Source organism: Clarias gariepinus, chromosome 14 (assembly GCF_024256425.1).
Source record: "Clarias gariepinus isolate MV-2021 ecotype Netherlands chromosome 14, CGAR_prim_01v2, whole genome shotgun sequence".
In the NCBI taxonomy this organism is placed as follows: domain Eukaryota; kingdom Metazoa; phylum Chordata; class Actinopteri; order Siluriformes; family Clariidae; genus Clarias; species Clarias gariepinus.
In genome coordinates this window covers 14216513-14239939 of record NC_071113.1, presented here as the reverse complement: position 1 = coordinate 14239939, position 23427 = coordinate 14216513, and the positions used below count along the sequence as shown (strand labels likewise).

Genomic DNA, 23427 nt, shown 5'->3' with positions numbered 1-23427 from the left:
AGCAACGAATCCACCGCTGTCTTTACTTCTTCACCAAGTGAATCTTCATCCACGTAGGGCTGCTTTCAGGGGACCAAACAGGTCAGGACTATAGGGAGGATGCTTTAACACTGCAAAACAAAGTTTTGCAGAGTGTCAACAGTTTGGGGAAAATTGTGGAATGTGCAAGATCACAACGCCCTTTGCGTTTAATCCGAGGTTTAGGCTTTTGCTCTTCAATAAGCCTCTCACTGTAACGAGCACTGTTGATTCTTGAACCTTTTTTCTGATAATGTTCCAACTGTGAGAATCGCAGAAAACTAAAAGCATCAATTTTTTAGCTGTTGGTTGACTTTTGAACCATCATCTACAACCAACATCTGTGAACTTTTTTTTGTTGTTCTGCGATTGAGGATGTTTTCATTCCATACACTGCTGTTGACTCTCAGGCTCTTGTGATGAATCTATGTCTTGTCACCAGTAATGATTCTCTTAAAGAAACTTTCACCATCCTTAGAGTATTGGCCCAAATCTTGTTTGTAGATATCCAAACACTTTTTCTTTATACTCTTCCTTAAGTTGTTCCGGCGTCACGTACACCCTCAGACCGGGACCGACCACAAAAAACATAACATACACAAAAAATACAACACTGTTCTTCTTCCGTGCAAATCACAAGTTGGACATCCATTTTTGCTCACACTCCAGTTACTATTTTTCAATCACACTCGTATTTTCTTTCCGTGTATTTGTGCCCCACAAGGGGATAACCTTAGGGAGGTTATGAAAAGGAAGTTTCCTTCCTCATCGGGAAACTCTGTGTGAACAACACCCTTCCGCCAGCCTTCCCTTTGGGCTTTCATCCACTGATACCTTACATCCATGTGAAGGAAGGGCTATTCATGCTTGGCTTTCATTTCACACAAATGCGTTTTTGATCTAACTCATTATAGACGAGACTAAATTCCTGAAACCAGAAGGCAGGATTTGTTGAAAAAAAGATGGAAAATTATAACGATAGAGATCAAAACGAGTTTAAGTAATCTAACCTTCAAAAAACCTTCTATTAGCAGATCAAATGCTTCACAGTTGGTGGAACCACTTTGCGCAGGTCAAAAAAAGCTATGTTCTGCTTAAATGCTTTAAGCACGCTTTCACCCATGTTCCCACTGTGTTACTGTAGCTGTTAGTCATATAAAAATACACTCTTGGTGGCAGATCTGCTTCCGGCGGGAGTCCTTGACGACTGGTTTCTATCACACTGCTCTAAAGCCTTAGTCTGTCTTTGTGTTTCTAGTTTAAACTTTATTATTATTTTTTTTGGATTTTTCCAATTTTCTCCCCTAATTTAGTCGTAGCCAATTCCTCCCCGTCAATGAGGGGCTCCCACATTAAGGTTATTACTACCACTCAGCCGGGAGGGCCGAAGACCACCATGTGTTTCCTCTGAACCGCGTGACGTCAACCGACCGCATCTTTTCGAACTGCTTGCTCACGCACCATTACGGGCACCATGTAGAGCCGTAACTAATGTGGGAGCGCGAGTACCTCTCATCCCTCACCCCTGAGAGAGCTTGGCCAATCAGCTCTCTCTAGACCTCCAGCTGTGAGAGGAAAACAGCACCCCCCGGGGTTCGAACCAGCGATCCCCGAATGATAGGGCGAGCACTTTCCCACTGCGCTACTCTGAGGCCTAGTTTAAACTTTGATTTAAAAGTCCCATATTTTATTATTTCTTTAACACGTTAACACGGGTCTCAGAGGTCTCCCAAAGTGTGTTACCGCTCCAGTTGAAATGACCCCCAGATAGTGCATTCTTACCTTAAACTCGTGCTGTTTCACTCCTCCTACTCTTCCAAACGCGTGTCTGTATAAATGAGCTGCTGAGGCACGCCCAATAAAGAGTCGCAAAGTTAAGCCAGGGAAAGGGGATCTACTTATATGAGGTCACAATTGTCAATTTGGCATAATATATGATGTTTAAGCCTGTTGCATTTTTTTTGTTTTTTTTTCTTTTGAATTGAGCACCTTTCTCCAGTGGAGGGCACTGTTGATCCGGAGCAGTGTCTCAGCAATTCTGCCTTAGTACTGTAAATACAAATGGTACGCTAAGATGATTCCAGAAGTGGCAGAGATTAGGTATGAATAGAAATAAAATACATTCAATAGAGCACAACACATAGTGTTGAAATATGCATATTTAGTTTTTAGCTATAAATTCGCTTATTCAGTTTCAGAGTCGAAAAAGAGTGACTGAAACCTGCTCCATCTACGAGTTGAAAATTTTTTATGATCACGACCACTTTGCCCAAAGTAATTGTGCATGAGACAAACAACAACAAGTGCATGAGAGCCCCCCTGCTCCTGTAACCATAATGGCAATTTTAGACATGGTAAGAAAAAAAAATGCACTAAAACATGGTTGTGTAATGCCAGTGGAAAATTTTTGCACCGGTCTCTTCTGCTTAGCTTTTTGTGCATCTCTGTGTGTGGATACTGCTATTGTGATTACTCATAAATTGTGTGTGGGTGCATTCATTCAGCTGTTGTAGGCAGGATCTTTCCTTGTCACAGGGTATTCACGGGCTGCACTGAGAATGTGCTTGCTAGGGATGATAACAGTAGTGGGGGACCCATCTGTAAGATTCCATGACACCTGAGCTGCATTGTGCCACAGTTACTGTAGATCTGTGCAGAAGACTACTGAGCTTACTGGAGACTTGTGCGATATTGATTTTTCCTTACTTGCAATTATATACTTACTGTTAAGTTAAAAAATATATATTTTCTTTTTTTCATATATGTACACCATTCCACTGACTTCTGCTACTACTACTACTAAATTCATGGCCAATCCTGATCTTTACTTTTTTCTACATTGTAAAACATGCTTAAGGCATCCAAAATCTAGACATGTTTGAAAATATTTTTGAAATATTTCACAGTTGTATTTGGCGCAAACTTGGGGTAACACATAGGCTTCGTTTTATTGCACTTGGCCTATGAGCTAATATAAGAAGATATGCTACTTTGAAATTTAAATGAAAAATGCCCTTATTTAATAATTTGACCTTAAAAAATAGGGAAAAAAATTAGTTAATCTCCAAATTTAACAGATGGGGCGTCTGTGAGCTCACGCACGCGAAAGGAGCGGATAGCGCTGTCCTCCTAGTGTGTTATGCCGCCCACAGCGGTGCGTGAGCAAGCAGTTCGAAAAGATGTGGTTGGGTGGCGTTACGTGGTTCGGAGGAACCATGTGATAGTCTTCGGCCCTCCCGACTGAGTGATAGTAGTAGCCTTAATGTGGGAGCCCCCTAGTGACGGGGATGAATTGGACCTGACTAAATTAGGGAGAAAATCTGGAAAAAATCCCCCCCCCCCCCAAAAAAATAAAAATAAATAAATAATAAAAAAATAAAATTAAAACACGCTCATTAGTGTGCAATATGCAGGTATATCTTGTGTATAATAATTTCCTTTGACCAGTTAATATTGAGATGTATCTACTGCTTATGCTCTGCAAAGCCTGATAGCAAAGATGATAGCGCTGGTGATGTTTGTTTATTGGTAATTTTTAAGGCTGGTAACTTTAAACGAACTTTCAACGAGAGCCAGTTTCATCTTGGTGCTTGATGGGTTTTGCAAATGCACTTAAGTAGCTTACCTTCATGTCTTAAAAAAACTGACTGCTGTGTTAATCTAAATCCTTGTGTATTATTTCATAGTTTGGAAATCTAAGGTATTATTCTAGAATGCAGAATAATTAATAAATAAATAAAAATAATAAATAAAATAAACCCAAAAGGTTAAATTAAATAAATGGAATTTGTTTTTTACTTCAAAATTTGTTGTTTATGTATCACCCTCAGCAGCAACCTCATTTTCTCTTTTGTCTTTTCCAACCATTCAGCATCACCAGAATACTGATCACCCGCTTCGATCATCTGTAATCATCTGATTTTTCACTGGTCCATGCCTTATACCTCCAGTATTATTCTTGAATGATTTATAGGTTACTGTGTAATTTAACAAATACTCAACAATATTCCTCTTAAACTGGTCAGGTACAAGGACTGGACTGAAAATAAAGGCACATAATTTACCAAAAATCAGAGCCAAAAAGTCCTTCAGAAGGCCACAGTAAGTTCTCAAGCAAGTCTGGCTTTTTGGAAGCAAAATATATAGAAATAAACAGGTTTATGTGGGTTAATTTTTCATACCCAACATTAACTCATAATTTTACCTGGACAATTAGTTAGCCTGTTCGTTCCTGTTATATTTAATTCTGTAATTTCTGTTACAATTGTCTCTTGGCAAAATGTGCCTCCTGAAAGAGACAAAAAAAAGTGTTGGGTAAGGACTCATTGTCTTCCAGTCAGTGTTCACAGGTAGTCGGTTGTTAAACTGAAATCGCTGGCGTAACCCTCTGGCTGTGTGGTGTTATAAATGTCTTCCCCTTTCACGTCACCATCACTTAAAGAAATTAATGTCTGGCTGGTATTTTAAGCTCCACAAAGTTCTCTTTATTATTTCTGTAGTGCTATACAAATGAAAATGTCAGTAGTCTGGAATAGTATCCATTAATGAAAAGAGTAGCGGTCTACATGGGACACTAAACCTCACCAATATATTCAGTACACTGAATATATCTTCTTATTGTCCTGTGAGAAATTGAGCATGTGATGCTTTAGTCAAGTTTTATTCTGGTCCTCTTTTAAAAATTATTTTGCTCCTACAGCCGAACTACGTCAAGCTATTGTGGCCATGATGAACCGGAAGGATGAGCTCACTGAGCAGAACATGTGAGTCACTTTAGTTTCTACTCGCTTTGCCAGCTTTGAACGAACAGTTGTGATTTCCTCAATATATGCACCTTATCGTATATAATTTTGTATATAATTAACCCTTAATGTTAATTTTCATATGGTTGTAAATGAGCACACAAAATTTAAGCAGTATGCATGGACTATTAACACATTGTAGCTTTTTTTGTTTCTGTGAGCTACCATGAATTCACAACTGTGTGTGTGTTTATGGCTGCAGGTCTCTGCGCAGTCTGCTGGATGGAGAGATGGAACACTCATCTGGGCTGCGGCTCGAGGTTGACAGTCTAAAGAAAAAGCTGGCTGACCTGGAAGAGAGGCACACTGCCAAAGTTCAGGCCCTTGGGAGGTACGAGCACTTTGATCTAGACCTTCAGTTTCATGCATAATAGCCACTAAGCATGTCCTGGATTTGGCTGTTTCAAAGTAGCTACAACGCTTTTAATGCATTTGACTGAAAAAGTGTTGAGCATAACCAATCTGATAATACCATAAGGACCTCTTTAAGCTAATGCAGATCATTCAAGCATAAATTTACCTCTTGGTAAAACAGAACGGTTGCAGGTCCCTGAAATCTGCAAGATAAACATAGTGGGAACATTGCTTTGAGTAGCTGGAGAGACTAGTCAGTCTGGAGAAATTCATATAGAGATTTTATTGAAATTTAAACAGCATTTTGTTTTTACTTTTATGCTACTGCAAGACTGGGTTGTCTGATGCAGCCATCACTGTGAGTAGGGTGCACATGCTACACATTTAGTGACAGGAAGAAAAAGATCAATGTCTGGTAGTGTGAGAAATTGTATTTTAAGTAAACCAAGGGTCAGCAGTACACGCAGGAAAAGAGACTTGATAATGATCACAATTACAACTATGATAGTGGCAAGGCTCTACACGTATTGTTCCTCGCAAATAATCGTTCATTCGTTCATCTTTTATGTATACTGTTTATTTTGTGTACAGGGTTGGGGGGGCTGGAGCAAACTCAGGAGGCTTAGGGCACGAGGTGGGGAACACTCTGGACAGGGTGCCAATCCTTCTTAAGACACACAGGCACACACACACACACACACACACACACACACACACTTTGGGAAGTCAGTTAGCCTAATCTGCATGTCTTTGGACTGTGGGAGGAAACTGGAGTATGCAGAGAAAAACCACCAAGCACACAGACCCGAGGCAGGAATAGAGCCCTCGACCCTAGAGACGTGAGGCCAAAATGCTAACCACTCCGCCACCATACTGCCTTTTGCAAATATTGTTGATGAAAAAACAGTATTATTTAAATGATTAATAATTTATTATTTGCATGTCAACTACAGCAAATGTTTTTTTTTGCTTTAAAACTGCATGAAAATAACAGTAGTAGTTTTTTTGCGATTTTTATTTGGATTTAAATTATTTTTCAATATATTTGTTCATTTTGTGGCATAAATACACAGAATACGTAGACTGTTACCATGCAACATTTTAAAGATGATATTTTGTCAAAATTTGACATTTGCCTACCCGTAGTCCAAATGGTAATAAGAAGATTGGAATTAATCAGCTCTATCTAGGTATAAAATTATACTCCATACTACTGTACTGTTCTGTAAAAAAAAATCCCTCTCATTCATTTCCCTGCTCCCTGCTTGAGGTAGGAACGTGGGTGACTTAAGCTTGTCTTATTTTGGCTTTTTCGGTCTCAGTTTCTTAGACTCTGAGGCAGAAGGAGCAGTGAAGTCAATCAAAGTGTCTGACTCAAATGAAATCCTGCCAAGTCGATAGAGACTAAAAATAAGGGGGCAGCTTGGCCTGCTTAGTGTGAGATCTTTCGAAAGATGCGAGCTCTAGATTCAGTCGTGCACAGTGGGCAGTGCTTAAGACATGGGGCTGTGCTCAGCACCAGGCCGACACGCTCACGCGCTCGCACCTTCTCTGCCAAAATGCTGCCTGCTCTGCTATGATGCCGAAACGCCTTGGTGCGGGAAACTGGCCAACATAGACCAGGCGGTTTGGGTGAAAAGTGTTGTCATGGTGGGGGTAGGTGGTCTCAGTTTCAGCTTGTATCAGAAATCCCTCTTAAAACCCTTAACATCCAGTCGAGTATTTTATTTATTTATTTATTTATTTATTTATTTATTTGTTTTCTTTGACTGTTTTTGTTATTTGTGCTTTATTTTACAGGGACGTGCTAATTGTGCTGGTGTTTCATTAGTTTTAGTGTAATTGTGTCTTGGATAGATAACACGCCGAGTGAGTGAATGAGTGAATTTATCTGGAACAGTAGGAAGCACTCTGCAGGGAGCAGGACACGGCATTGGCAGGATTTACAAGAAAAGTTTTGTGCCAAGAAAAGCATGTTAACGTTGATGGGATCCTCACCTGTCTAAGGGATCAAACCAGTGACTCATTTGTAATATCTCACAATGCAGTAATACTGTCTCTCAGACTTCAACTGTCAGTGTTTCACGCTCTGTCAAACTATCCGGGCATAACACTGGTAACATAGTATTGTTAAATGTTGAACCTGCTGATATTTTAAAGTGGATGAGGAGGTCTGATGCTTTTTTTTTTTTTTTTTTAACCACGGTTCAATATATTTGTTGTTTTCAATCCACCTGCCAGACAAGCTTTAGGGAATTGACCATGAATAGGTACATTCCTGTACACTGAAGCCAGGAAACACATTCAGTCTGAACTTTACCTCCTTTCCATAACTTTCCCTCCCCATCACGTTCTGTATCATCTCCCAGGTGGTGGGTTAGTTTTTCCAAACCTTTCTGTAGGCTTTATGTTGTGCCAGGGTTGCATGCGGACGTCCATGTGATGTGCGTTGATGACCAATTACAATTGACTTTTTTTAAACTGTGCTGGGATAGAAAATTCTGTGAAATTTTGCTTTGAAGGTCATTTTTAATTTGTTCAACATTTAGGAATTAGGCTGTTGATTTTGCTTTTCCATGGTGAAAAGATGAAAAGAGCTCGGTAGAGAAAGTTCGCTCTGAAAATGTGTTTCCTGTCACCTCTGCCATGCTGTGCAAATGGTAGGAACTATGATCATAAGCCCCAGGAAGCCTCAAGGAATCATTTCATTTCATTGATAAAAAGGTCAGTTCTGACAGTTAGAAAATGAAACAGTAATTACGAAGCTGAACTTTGTGTGTGTATAACTGCTACCATGTGAATGTCATGCGATATGATTTAATAAGATTAACAATTTCCTTACTTTGTGAAAATCACTATAATCTATGAAATATAAAAAATACAGTAAATGACAAATGTTCTTGCCGTTGATTTATAAAATGGAATAATACATTAAATTAATGGTAAAGTCAGGTGTATGTATTACTTACTGCAGATTAGGATTAAATGAGGTCATTCAATCCTCACTCTCCATACATGTTATTTATAGTGGAGGTTAGAATATCTTCTTACCACCGGTATGTTTGTATATCCTGTATGTCTTTACAGTACCAGTCAAAGGTTTGGACACAAGTTTGGATTTGTTCTTGTAGATTCTCATACAATACTGGAGATTTCATAACTAGGAAATAACACATATGGCATTAGATAATTAAGTAACAACAACAAAAGAGAGTTGTTAAAATGGGCATCATAAGAAAAACCCAGTTTGAGTTTCATACTTATCATGGTCATGGCTGAGTGAGACATGGCTCTTCGGGAACAGCTCTTGTAAGAACATTGTTGTCAAGCGCATTTGCATTTGTCATGAAGGCAAGACCAAAACATACTTTTGCTTTAGAGGGAAAGGTTATTTGGCCTCATTACCACCCTCAGAAATCACCAATTAACAGCACCTCAGATGAGAGCTGTAATGAAGGCCGTACAGAGCATAAGTAGCAGACACAACTTAATATTAACTTGCTGAAGGATATTATTGCATATTTTGGATGCCTTCACTATTGTTTTACAATGTAAAAAGGAATAAGAGAGGGAATAACCATGACGTTGGAAGCTGTGTCCAAACTTTTGACACTTTTTTAAACTTATAAGTACATATTTTTAATTTGGCTGCTTATAACTACATGATGGCTAATAACTGTGATTGTCAGGACAGAGTCTATATGCATGCCTGTTTTCGCATTCTTTGCTCTTGGACGGCGGGGATTTGATCTCCAAATTCTCCATACAAAAAGGCAACTATTTTACTGCCTTGTAATCTTTGTCCTCCTACCTTCCGTACCAATACGATAAACCTGGTGCTTACTAAATACCTATTGTTCTTCTCTAGCTTAAAAAATCCCATTAGAGATGTTGGGGCTCCCTTCCATGTTTGGCATCTTAATTTCTCGAATATGAAATTATGTGAAAAATCACGGGTTTGCCCAACATGGACAATAGAAAAGATCAGTGTGGCACACGTGAAGGGTGGAGAGCTCCCCACAGAAGACCTGCCATTTATAAGCTTTAATTAAATCACACTGGAATTGTGCACAGCTCGCTGGCTCCCAATAACCACACTGGGCTATCTGAGCGCCTCCGGAAATCCTCCATTCTCCTGGCTATTCAAGGCCTTAAAATGTGGTGTGATAAGAGAGCTGCAAGAGGCCCTCAGCAAGAATAGGAAAGCTTCTTTTCACAGCCTCACAGCCTGAATTGATTATGATTGATTTTTCCTAAACCAGCAGAATCAGCCAAGCTGAGTATAAGCACACACACACACACACCCATCTCACAGCCCTTAGGCCACAGCTCAGGGAAGATACTCACCAGCAAGAATTGAATCAGGTTTTTATTAGGCATGGTGGCAGAACAACATTTGCTGGTTCCATATGCTGTGGATTAAAAAAAATTTTTATTAAGATGTTGGATGTCTAAAAATTGATGATAATTTCTCTTGGTCACTTTATTTCTTTATTTATAAATGTTGTTTTTCTTGCTAGCTTTGTTTATTCTGGTTTTATAATTAGTATTAGAGGTCTAAAGGGTTGAGCTGTTCATGCCCTTTCTTGAAAGGAAAAATGGACATCATAAGACAAACCCATTTTGATGGCTTATACTGGGCTCAAAGGCATGGCTGAGTCAGACGCCACTCTTCTGTCTGTTTTGCAGGGAAAACGAAGTGCTGAAGGTCCAGCTGAAGAAATATGTGGGTGCTGTCCAGATGCTGAAGAGAGAAGGCAACCAGAGCGTTGACTGTAAGTTTTAATTTATACGCTCATTTCGAAATTTTCATAAAAACCACTCAGAAAATAGCTGACGTCGCAAAGCACAATGGCTCTGGCTCAACATAGAAGAGCGAGAAATTTCTTCATCATTAACCTAGTTTCAGAGCAGGCAAACTTTTTAACATGTCCTTGGGGTTTTTTTTTAATAAAAGTTAGTTTGCCCTGGAATGAAAACCTGCTGTGCAAAGAGTATTCAGTTTAAAAGGGCTTTATCAAAAGCCAAACAAGGCTAACTTCGAAGATGTAAAAGGGGAAAAATAATTGCTAATTACATTTGGGAGTAACGGAAGCTAATTTATGGAGAATGTGAAAGGAATGTCCTCAGACACAGTTTGACCACCTCTGCAGGCTCTGGAGGTGTAGAACGCTCTGGTATAATTCTCTAATAAAGGTTTTGTTTTACAGAGACGAAACAAATCAAAGTGCTTTATTATTTCTGTGGCCATGGATACCTCAAACCACAGAGGTTCGAATCATTTAAAAGTGGTTTGGATGTGAGACTTTGGCAGACCGTGAAGTCTGTTGTTTATGTGTTTTGGCTTTTATCGCATTAGTAGGTCTCCTAAAACTCCTGTGATTATACATTTTGTTGCTCTAATCCGTCTGATGTGGATCGGTCCATTGCAGGCACTCCTTACTTTGTCTTATTACGTCTCTGTACAACAGAGTTAGATAAGTGTGTGTGTGTGTGTCTGATGCTGTGTGAGTATACAAGACCCAGTCAGATGCCTAATAATGACCTTTATCCAGCCGCCACATGCTGCGTGCGTACAACACCCCTTCGAGCCTGCTGTAGAATATGACCGGCGGTCCGTGCTCTGAGGAGCACTCTTGATGTAAATTTCCCAATTTGCTTCAGCGCTGCCATGTATTTTCCCTGCTGCCCCTCTTTGTTCTTGCAGCGGCTCGGCTCTTGTATTTACACATAAACAATCTCCCGTCATGTAATGCCTCCTGCACTGTACTAATGATGCACATTGCTATACACCTGCTTTAATGATAAACAGCAGCTAAAAAACATGACCATAAACGTCACATGGACATACAAGCTTAAATAAAGGCTCTTCTCATGTCCTGTCAGTGTTTTAAAAGGTCAGGTGCAACTGTTTTTAATGTATTTAAAAAAACAAACAAACCCAAATCTTTGTTCCTGACATCAACCACTGAAAGCAAGCATGTAAGATGCTCCTGACATGGTCTGTACATCACTGATATCAAGCTCTGTCACATCTTATTTTACTCATGCCCAGTTTTGAATAAACGCTTCGTTAAAAAGCTGCAAAAACGTTAAATGGAGGAACTCTCCCTTCATGTTCTTAAATTGATTATAATAAATGTATTGCAAAATCATATAAATGTGCATGGCTAAGTGGCCTATCAGTTGCTGAGATCCAGATGGAGCTGTCATCTGGCTGGGGGTGTGTTTGAACAGCTGGTCTCCTCTGTACAGATATCCAGGTCCAGAGGGACAACTTGCTTCAAGCAAAACCCATGAGGAAAACCTTTCCCCAGCATCTGTAATCCAAAACATGTAGAGGAAAAACTGAATAATGTAGTTAATGTACTGTATAATATAACATTTTATATTGTTTTCTAAATCTGCGCTTGAACATTAGTAGAGTAGTAATCTACATTTTATTAATCTGTTTTAGCAATGAGAGAACTGAAAGCATTTTTGAGCTGGGGATTGTCCTACACTTTCCTCCCTAGATGCTTATGCTGCATCACATGAAAGCTTAACACACTTGAAAGTAAGCACTGTCCACCATCTTTTGCACCATCACGGGCACACAGGATAATGTCCGTGTGATTGACAGCGCAGATCATTGTTACTTCTACCCAGAGACCATGGTTCGAAGTTATACATCTTTAAAGGGAAAGTATTCAAGTCTGTCTTCAATTAAAATCTGATAGGATTATATATATATAAGTATCTCGCCACAGGTCTTTGTTCTGAGAATTTTCTTGCTCTGCAAAATTGTTTATAACTTGGAACATGAGTACAATGTAAGTAATCAAAGCCAAATCTCACAACCCTTGTTGGTATCTTTTGGCGTTTGTGTATTTAGTACAAATTTAACTATTTTATATTTAACTATAACTGAAACTAACCATATGGCTAAACAGAAATGTATATAAAACGTGTACGTATGTATATAAATTCTCTAAATATATTCCATAAGGACCAGTATCTTCTTTTCTAGAATGATCTATTCATTTATTAAAAGTTAAGTACATTTTTTTCTATGTTTATTTCTAAGCTCTTATGAGTACACACTGAACAAATTTCGTACCCTGAACGGTACATGATCCCAGACAAGAATTAATAAACTGACTCTATGCACTCAACTCACTGCTGACGGCCACGCTTAATGAATCAGCGAAGACCATTATTTACTGGACCAGCTGGCAAAAAAAAAAAAAAAGCGTTAATAATTTCATCCTTCAAATTCATTACACGCTGGCTCATATTTCCTTATCGCTGCCGCCCTGTTAAGGGTAACCGGTTTACGCCGGCTCTTGAGTTCTGGCTCAGAGGTGTGGATGAGTGTGCGGCCATGTGTGGGGCGGGGGGGTAGGTTACAGTGTTTACTTTGACTAATACAGACCCCTGGTGTGACCGAGGGAGGCTGTTCTTTATTTAACAGAAGAGGTGTGTGTAGCAGAGAGGAGGTGAGAGAGCATACCTGCAGGGCCAGGTGGTCCACCGTTTGGGGGAGCGCATCCCCGTTACCTGTTAACCAGCAGTGTTAATTAACATTTTAATCATCACCTGTGGGTTAAATGCGGACTTGGCAGGCTTGAAACTGGTGTTGTCAGTTATTGCTTTTGCCCTGTCGACGGATCCGGTGCTCAGGAGGAGCACCTGGACTGAACTATCTGGCTCCTGCTGCCTGCGGTTATTTATCATTTCCTCTGTCAATCCTCCAACACCTACACAGTTGCTGCCCTATACCCATGATCTCACCTTTGAGTTCTAAGCTCATCGGCCCACTTGACATCAGTCACACTGTGACTGCAGCCCGGGATTTCTGATTCAAGCTCTGCTCTGGCACAGGACGTTTACAGAAAGCGGGTGGAAAAAATATACGCAAGAGCCTAGGAAGAATTCGTACTCCTACTTTTAGTAAAGAGACCTCATCCCATAAGGTATTGGATTATTTGCCTTGTTAATCCTGAAAATCCAGCATGGGGAACAAGATAAAGATGAAGGTGATCTTTTTCATCTTCAAGAGCCTTTGTTAATCAGCTCTTTCTGGTACTCGCGTCCTCCATTTCACTTTGAGCCTTATGCAGTGTCTTTGTGGAGCGAATGGAAAAGTTGAACGAGTGCAGCAGCTGTCTGCCTTGAGTGCCTGTTGTTTATCTGATGTTATTTAGATGAAGGAGGACTTTAGAGGACTGCTGCATGCTGAGGACCTCTGATGATACTCAGCAGGTCAGTAGGCAGATGCTCAGTGGAGAGACAGCATCACGCCTTAAGCCCCTTGCCTAGTGTATTTGGTCTAACCCCAACATACATGGATATAGCACAAAGTATACAGTAAGCAAAATATCATTATATACTGAAAATAACACAACATACTTAAATACTTGGGAATTGAGGTCACAAAAGATTTTCAGTCATTATTTAAAGCCAGTTTTCCCCCTTTAAAGGCTAAATTGCAAGATAATATTCAGTTCTGGAGATCCCTCCCCATTTCTTTAGCATGAAGGGTCAATATTATTAAAATTATCTTTCGCCCCCATATTCTATATATTTTTCAAAACTTCTCAATATTTTTACTAAAGACTTTTTTTAAACAACTATATTCCATTATTATACCATTTTTGTGGGATTACAAAGCGTATAAGTAAAGCACACCTTTTGTAAACCTAAAGTTGTAGGTGGAATGTCCCTTACAGATTTTGCCCTTTACTACTATCATATCATAATATGGCTAGATCATACGGTAGCACACTCAACTTGGATCCAATTGGAAAGAGACATTTAGCCCTTATAATATTGGTGCAGTCATACTGTTTCCTTTAAGAATAGACAAGTCAGTAATTACAGTGCACCCGGAAAGTACTCACAGGGCATCACTTTTTCCACATTTTATGTCATGTCACAGCCTTATTCTAAAACAGATAAAATAAATTTTTCCCCCTTAAAATTCTACACACAACACCCCATAATGACATGAAAAAAGTTTGAGATTTTTGCACACACCCATCTTTTTTGAAGAAAAAAATTTAGAAAGCACATGTACACAAGTATTCTCAGCCTTTGCTAAATTGAGCTCAGGCGCATCCTGTTTCCCCTGATCATTCTTAAGATGTTTCTGCAGCTTAATTGGAGTCCACCTGTGGTAAATTCAGTTGATTGGACATGATTTGGAAAGGCACACACCTGTCTATATAAGATCCCGCAGTTGACAGTTCATGTCAGAGCACAAACCAAGCATGAAGCCAAAGAAATTGTCTGTAGACCTCCGAGACAGGACTGTCTCTAGCCACAAATCTGGGGAAGGTTACAAAAAAAATTCCTGCTGCTTTGAAGATCCCAATGAGCACAGTGGCCTCCATCATCCTAAGTGGAAGAAGTTCGAAACCACTAGGAATCTTCTTGAAGCTGGCTGGCCATCTAAACTGAGCGATCAGGGGAGAAAGGCCTAAAAACTGTGCTCAGTTTACTAGGTACTGATGTAATACATTTTTGATGTGGGCTGTAATATTTGTAATATTAAGGCATATAGAATCATAAAAAGATGCTCATCTGCTTCAGACTGTATAGATATCCACTAGAGGTTACCTGTATCATTTGCTTAATGAAGTTCAAAATAATCTTTTTTTAAGTTAATTTTTTATTATTTTTTTGGATTTTTCCCGATTTTCTCCATAATTTAGTCGTGTCCAATTCCTCCCCGTCACTAGTGGGCTCCCACATTAAGGCTACTACTATCACTTAGTCAGGAGGGTTGAAGACTATCATGTGTTTCCTCCAAGCCACGTGACGCCAGCCGACCGCATCTTTTTCGAACTGCTTGCTCACGCACCGTTAGGGGCGGCGTAACACACTTGGAGAACAGCGCTATCCGCTCCTTCCGCTTGCGTGAGCTCACAGACGCCGTGATTAATGTGGAAGCACGGAGTGCCTCTCATCCCCCCCCCGGCCAATCAGCTCACTCTAGACATCCGGCTGCGAGAGGTTACAACATCACCCGGGAACCACTCGGAGGCCAAAATGATTTTTAATCGATGAAAAAACATGTTTGGAAAACAGAAGAACACAGCATTAAAACCACTTGACTAATATTGTGTATAGTTGCAGCAGATTCCTTAAATCATGTAAGTCATGAGGTGGAGCCTTCATGGACATGTCCTAGCACTGCCCCACAAAAGCTTGATTGGATTGAGATTTGGGGACGGCCAGGACACTACCTTGCACTCGGTGTTGTGTCCATCAATTGTAACGGGTTCGACCCTTTTTTGCTCTATTATTTATTTGGATGCTCACATGCTCTTTGTAGGCGCTTTCAGTACTGAACGGGGGTCAGCATGGGAACTCGGACCACATTGTGCTACAGTAGCACCTTCGTGAGACCAGACAGGACGGACTAGCTTTTGCTCCTAAAAATCACGAATGAGCCTTGGATGCAGATGCGGTTCTTTTGGACCAATTGGGTAGGTAGTAACCATTGAGGAACATAAGACCTGCAGTTTTGGCGATGCTCTGACCCAATCATCTAGCCATCATAATTTTACCTCATTTAGCGTTTGGCTCTTTAAGATTTATTTATTTTTATTTTTTTCAACAAATTAATGTTAAAAACCTTATGTTTGCTGCCTAATATATTTCACTTTGGCAGGTGCCATTGTCAAGAGCTAACCAATGTTATTCACGACTTGATTTTAATGTCTGAATTTGCAGAAATGTGACGTTGCATCACTGTTAAACAGATTGATCTCCCGCATTGCTACAGCCTTTTAACCTTTTTCCTCACGAGGGCTAAAGAACAGACACTACACTTGGACACAAAATAAAAAAATGCTTTAGCAGACTTATGTCACCCAAGGCACACAAGTCTAACAGTCTTTGAGAAGCATAGTGGTGGCAGCATGATTTTCATCTAGGCTTGGGTCTGTGTAAGATAGAAGGAATAACATCTCGGTCCAAAATACCATTCTATTTTGGCACAAAACCTCCATGCTTTTTTAGATAGCTGAAGATGAAGAGAAATGTCACCTTTCAGTCCAATAATGACCCCAAAAAAAATGCAAATTCAGTGTTTTGGACTGGCCTACCCAAATATAACCACTTTTTTTTTTTTTTTTTTTTTTTTTTTTTTTAAACAAAAACCTGTGAAATGACTTGAGGATAATGCACAGGAGCTGCTGAGATCTAATGCATTACTGCAAAAAAGAGTGGAATAAAATTGCTAAATAATGTATTAAGTTGGTACTTTTACTCGGATATATTGAATGCTATATTAAGAGGGTAGTTCAAGACAATACGGGACTGATGATGAAATTTCTTGTGAATGAGGTCAGAAAATCGATTGACATTTAGAGAAGACTTTAAGCACACTATGGTGATGAGACTTTAAGCTGCAGTAAAACATTTGAATCGTGCAAATGCTGTAAAGAAGGCCGCACATCCACAAATGACAATCCCTGTGGCTCGGAGCCCACTCAGAGCAATCGTTTCCCTGAACAGTTAGCAAGTGGAATGCCTGACCTTGAAAATCACTGGATAATTTGTTGTGGGATAAGTGCATTAGTGTACCAGGAGATTATATAGAAGAATAAAGGTAGTTTTCACTTCTTATTTTAAACTGTATTTTGTTTTTTTTTTACACCTATCCAACAAACACAAAGTGCTTTATCACAAAGTCTTAGCTAGAGAATGTTGTTGAATTCAAATTCAAATTTTATTTAAATTTATTTGTCACATACACAGTCATACACAGTACGATATGTAGTTAGATGCTTACACGACCACCTGTGACCTTAAATTTTTTTTAAAATGGAACAATTGACAAGAAAAAAAAAAAAAAAAGCAAGAAATAAATAAGTGGTTTAACTATAAGAAGTGACCAAAATATAGAAATTTCTTAAAATATACAAGAAATATAAAACTTTTATGTGTAGACAAAATACATTAAGATTCAGATGCAAATAAGAAGTGGAATGAATGGAAAATGTCCAGAAGTGTGCAAATCTGCATCGTGAGTGCAAGTGTGCAATATGCAATATGTGTGCAAATGTTGCAATGTGTGTGCAAATGTGCAGTGTTTTTGGTTGTCACAGTATATTGGGGTGTGTGCTCAGATGAGAAATGATAAGTGAGCAGTTCTGTGTTATCTTGCAGAACATTGAAGAAACACGGAGATGATTAGTCCTGTGTGTTAACCTGGTTGAGAGACCGTATTACCTGCGGGAAGAAGCTCCTCCTCAGTCTCTCTGTGTCTCCCTTAGCACCGCTTGCTGTAGATCGATTGCAGGTCAGGGAGCTTGGTGAGAGTGGTGCGCTCTGGTAGTTCCTGTCCTGCTTTGTGCTCAAGTCCATTATCAACTTCTTCGTCTTGCCGACGTTCAGGAGGAGATTGTTCCTCTGGCACCAGTTCTCCAGATTTCCAGTCTACTCCAGGTTGGCTGTCTCGTCGTTGTCAGAGATCCGGCCCACCACGACAGTGTCGTCAGCAAACTTAATGATGGTGGTGGAGTTCGTAGTGGCTATGCAGTCATAGGTGTACAGTGAGTACAGCAGGGGGCTCAGAACACAGTGATTGTGTTCAATCACTGAATCAATGTGGTTGGTTGAGGTGGTTACTCTGTCTGTTTGGCGTCTGGCCTCTGATTGTAGTAGATTAAAGTTCAGATCAGAGATTGAGCATTGACTTTTCATTTAAAGAGCTCTTTGATGCCTTTTGATTTCGTTGTTGTGTTGTAAATGTCACTGTGACATTGATGAGGTCGTGATTAGGTTGTGGTTGAGTACTTTGATGTTTTAAATCGGTGCTCTGTTGTATTTAAGCTTGAGTGAAGGTTTAATTAAAAATCGTTCGTTTGATCATGCCTTTATGGTGAAGGTTTGTTGCTGTACAAGTATCGGGCATCTCTAGAAGATATCTTGTGGAGTGTTTATTTGCTTCATGTAGTTATATAACTAGATTTAACGCATGTGTTGGGGAAATTGCCTAGATAAAAGACTTAATAATTTAATTTTGATTGAATTTGCTTGAAAGTCTTGCCTGCTTATTTGGCTTTGCACTAGTGCTTGATGGAGCAGAAAGAAAGCATGGATTAGGATTGTTTGTATCAACGCTGTGAAAATTCTGTATTACCGATTAGAAGGATTCACATAATTGATTTCTGTATTTGGGGTGCTTTTTGAATCTTGATAGGACTGCCTCTCATATTCTTCACAACATAAACCAAGAGTATTTAGAGTTTTTAAAATGTACCACAAAGCTTAAAGGACACTGGTGTTTACAAAGATTATTCAGCTGCTTTTTTTTTTTTTTACTTTGATATGCATTCTCAGTTAACATGCTGTGTGCCACATGTAATCTGCAGGTACAATAGCAACCCTGTTATTCATATTCTTTCCATATAATGATTGAACTATGTATAGCTAAGGATGCTATGGTAACCATCACTGTAAATATTTATTGTAAATAGATTCAAAAGTTAAAATAAAAGCACTTTTCCAAATAGCCTTTTCACATGTAAATAAACATGAGACACAGAGGCAAAGTGTTTGGACCACATTGAAGCCACTGATATATATATATATATATATATATATATATATATATATATATATATATATATATATATATTATAAGCCAAGTAATGAAATCTTTTTTACCTGTTGATCAGACTGCATCACACAGATTTGGAGAAAAGCTTCTTCTGAAAACATGAGCTTACAAACGTCCCATGGTTGCTAGTGTCAGTGTGATTGACAGCGACCCATAGAGCACGGCTCATTTTGCTTTCTTGAATTCCTGGCTACTCGATGGCACAGATGAGATGTACAGTACCACTCAAAACTTTAGACAGTTGGTATGTTTTTCTATAATCTAGAACAATACTGGATTCTTTTTTTTTAAAACTATGAAATAACATATTACATTAGGTAGTTAAGTTACAACAACAGTCAGTTGTTTTATGACACGAAGATCTGGAATTGTTCTTGCAAGAACAGTATTGTTGAGTGCATTTGCAAAGCTTATCAAGCCCCATGATGAAACTGGGTCTTATCAAGAACATCCCAGGAAAGCAAGACCAAAACTAATATATAATTACCAGCCTCAAAAATCACCAATTAACAAACAGCACCACAGATTAGAGCCGTTATAAAGGCTTTACAGAGTGTAAGTAGCAGATTCAACTTAATATCAACTGTTCAAAAAAAATTATTGCATATTTTGGATTCTTTTAGCTTTGTTTTACAATGTATTAAGAAATAAAAAAAAAACCAGGGAAGACCATTGCATTAGAAGGTGCGTCCAAATTTCTTATTTCTAATTTCTTTGTTTATTATCATTTTAATGAATGATATAAGGAATGTTCAGCCATTTGTTGTGAATAGTATGGGTTAATGCTGCAAAACATAGTTGTCCCTCAATAACTATGCACTTTGAATATTTGATTAGCCACAAAGCATGTATAGATATTGTGTGTTAGCTGATGCTTTAAATTGCCACAAATAATTTTTTTTTGTTTTTACACTTTGAAAATCTAAAAACACTACAGATGGTAAGTAGTTGGCCTGAGTTTGTCACGATTGAAAAGAGTTCATCTTTTCTTTTTTCAGACAAAGGCATGTGAATTATTTCACTTTCTTCCTTGTTTTCTTCAGATTAGCATGCAGCATAAATTTAGCCAGACATAGAAGCTGTTGGAGCAGCTGTCTGCACCAGCTGAGCACTTCTCATAAATGTCCTAGACTGCGGCTGCTCTCACTATTAGTGAGGAAAAAATGGATCTGGCATCATTAGGCCTCAAGGCTTTTAGATTTTCTTCCCTCTGTTTAAAAAAAAAATATGCAAATAAACTCTTGGGGGGGGGAGGGGAGACCATATTTAGGGCGTGGCCTAAGAGATTTTTGTATAAGGCAGCATAAAATGTAACAAGCCAACAAGTTACTGCACAAGGACGAAACACATGAATGAATTAGTGTACTTTTTTAATCTCTCAACTGTTTGTCTCTTGTCGTAGACATCACGGTTAATTAAAATGCCTAATACTAATACCGTAGGCCTTAATATGTAAGGAGCAGTGTCTTAATGGCAGTATAATTGTCCTCAACTTCCTGCTTGATTAAATTAGATATGCATGCTGAGGCTTATTTACGTGTGTTTTTCGGTGCATGTATGAGGAAGCGGTATACTTTGTTTCCTGCAGGGGGAATATCTTCTCCACGACCTTAAACGTTTTTTTTTTTTTTTTAATGTGCAGTGTCAATTAGGCTGATGAGAATAATGACAAATTATTGTTGTCAGCTTTCCGCTGACAACGGTGACGATGTAAATGTGATTAAAAAGTTTTATGTAACTTACTCGGCTGAAAAGATTGTAGCGTGCAGACAAGCTCTTTAGAAAGCTTTATGTGAGACAAAAGCAGCAATATGACACGCTCTGAATCTCTGAAGAAAATGTAGTTCCTAAAGAAATTTAAATGTAAAGATTTGATTGGCCTAAAATTGTAAACTCGAAACAACTCTAATGCTGTTTCTGTAGAAACACTGACTTTTATCAATCAATTCCAACCACAAAATGATTGATATTGATGTTTGTGAGAATCCCACAGTTAGTGTCATCACTACTGGACAATTCTTCTGTCATATACGTACAGCATTATTTCGACAGATGGTTCTTAGTGGTTCTTATTTTTTTAAGAATCGCAGCTAAAAAAATTACATTTGATATTGTAAGGTGTTCCTCAATAACATGTACTTCCTTGGTGAAGACGCGGAGGTGTAGTGGTTAGCACTGTGGCCTTGCATCTCCAGGGTCAAGGGTTTAATTCAAGGGTGTGTGTGTGTGGTTTGTAAACTCTCCCTTTGCTTGGTAGGGCTCCTGTTTTCTGCTGCATTCCCAAATTGCATCCTGGAAACTGGACACTTTATACATGTGTATTAAAACCCTGGTTGCTCCTTTCCTATCAGCAGATTTTGTCATTTGCTTGTTTGCACACTGTATACAAGTGTTTACATATTGGGTTTGGGAACAGGGAAATGTTTTCTGTTTTCGAATACTGTTGAGATGCGAAAATAGATCACACAAGACGGCTGGATGCAGTATAACATAACTCGCTGCTCTGTTTTCACCGTCAGCGGACTGGTGTGTCAAATTTGATTTCATTAACATCGTGCTGTAGGTGATGAACACCTGCCGCCCAGGACAGGGGCTGCATCTCGGGTTTTCGCCAGAGCTTCAATTTCCATTACCACAGTGCCTTTCTGTTGTGACTATAAGAGAATGTTTCAGTTAAGACCAGAGAAGAACATGTAGGCAAATTCGACATCATGCGATTAGACTTGGAGAGGTAATTACAGCAAGAGTCCATGATCATATTAGTGTCTGGTTTACCTTTTTACGTCAGCACTTGTGATTAGCTTGTGCTCTTAACAGCGAGCATGTCAAGCCAATCTCATGTGAACACATTTTCTTTTCACGTGAACGAGAAATGGGCTGGTCTGCGTTTATAGACTATTGTGTCGTAGATGGGCTGCAGGCTGCCTGCAGGAAAGAAAGAATTCTCTGTGAAATTGCTCAGAAAGACATTTCTCACTCGGTCGCTTTGCCATGACCTTGGAGTCAGCCTGAAACAGCATATTTTTTTTTTAATGATAAAGTCTGAGATATGACTTTGCAAAATGGGGAATGCAGAAAATGGAAAAAAACAATTTTACCATTTTAGCATCAAAATACTGTATATGTGTGTTTGTATGTATGTATACGTGTGTGTGTGTGTGTTTGCCCGTTTTCTTATAAAACTGCATGCATCTGTGTCTAAAACACCATATAATATGGTGCCTAAGACGTTTGCCCGCTTACAAAGAAATGAAGGCTTTATAATTTTTATCATAGGTTTATGGTACAGGATAGAGACAGAATATCAAGCAAAAATACAGAAAAAGCACATGATACTAATGTTATAAATCGATTTACATTTCAATGAGGGAAATATGTATTTGATCCCCAAGTAAAACATGACTTAGTATGTGCTAGAGAAATACTTGTTTGTGGGTAACCAGGTTTGCACACATCTCAGGACGCATTTTGATCCACTATTCTTTACTGATTTTCTCTTACTTTATAAGATTATTTGCCTGCCGCTAGGCAACTCAAATTTTCGTCTTTTTCCATACATTTTATATAGGATTATGGTCTGAAGACTGGCTAGGCCACTCTATGACCTTAATCTGATTCTTCTTGAGCCACTCCTTTGTTGCCTCGGCAGTATGTTTTGGGTCATTGTCATGCTGGAAGACCCATCCACGACCCATCTTCAGGAGGTTCTCGTCCAAAGTGTTACAATACATGGCCCGTCCATTAACCCCTCAACGCAGTAAAGTCAGTCTGTACCTTTAGCATGAAACCAGCCCTAAAGCATGATGTTTGCACCTCTGTGCTTGACTGTAGGGATGGTGTTCTTGGGGTCATAATCAGCATTTTTTTCCCTCTAAAAACAGTGTGTCAAGTTGATGCCAAAGACGTCAATTTTGGTCTCACTTTATTCCAATCCTTCTGTTCATTGGCAAACTTCAGATGGGCCTGTACATGTGCATTCTTAAGTAGGGGGACCTTGCTGCACTGATTTCAATCCTTGGCGGCACATCATGTTACCAATGTTTTGTTTGGTGACTGTGGTCCCAACTGCCTTGAGATCATTTACAAGCTCCTCCCTTGTAGTCCTGCACTGGTCCCCTTATTTTTCTTATGAATATTCTTACTCTTGCATGGAGCTTCAGACTGAGGGCGACTGATGATTACTTTGTATTTCTTCATATACAAAGTAACCATCAATTTGTAAATAATCGCTCCAACAGTTGTCTCCGTCTCACTAAGCTTTTAGCTGATGGTCTTGTAGCCCATTCCTGCCTTGTGCAGGTCTAAAATCTTGTTCCTGACGTGCTTTGACAGCTCTTTGGTCTTGCCGATGGTGGTGAGGTTTGAATAGAAGATAGAGATTTAGTGGACAGGTGGCTTTTATACACATTATGCGTTGTTGTCAAGAGCTTCTTCTTAGATTAATATGTGTACCATATGAGCACATAACTAGTCTGTGGGAGCCAGAATTATTGTTGGTTGCTTGGGGATCAAATATTTAATTCCCTCACTGAAATGCAAATCGATTTATAACTATTGTATCGTGCTTTTTCTGGATTTTTGCTTGATATTCTGTCTCTATCCTGTACCAAGCCTATCCTGTATAAACCTATGATAAAA

General features: G+C 39.1%; 1 protein-coding gene across 2 annotated transcripts in view; it reads left to right on the top strand.

The window, feature by feature from the left end:
- Positions 1–23427, top strand: part of snx29 (sorting nexin 29) — a 107277-nt gene that overhangs the window by 12628 nt on the left and 71222 nt on the right. For both annotated transcript variants that reach the window (XM_053511028.1, XM_053511029.1), the window contains exons 12-14: positions 4718–4781; positions 5023–5151; positions 9864–9949. In XM_053511028.1, coding sequence (XP_053367003.1) covers positions 4718–4781; positions 5023–5151; positions 9864–9949 — 279 coding nt within the window. The remainder of the gene's footprint in view (positions 1–4717; positions 4782–5022; positions 5152–9863; positions 9950–23427) is intronic.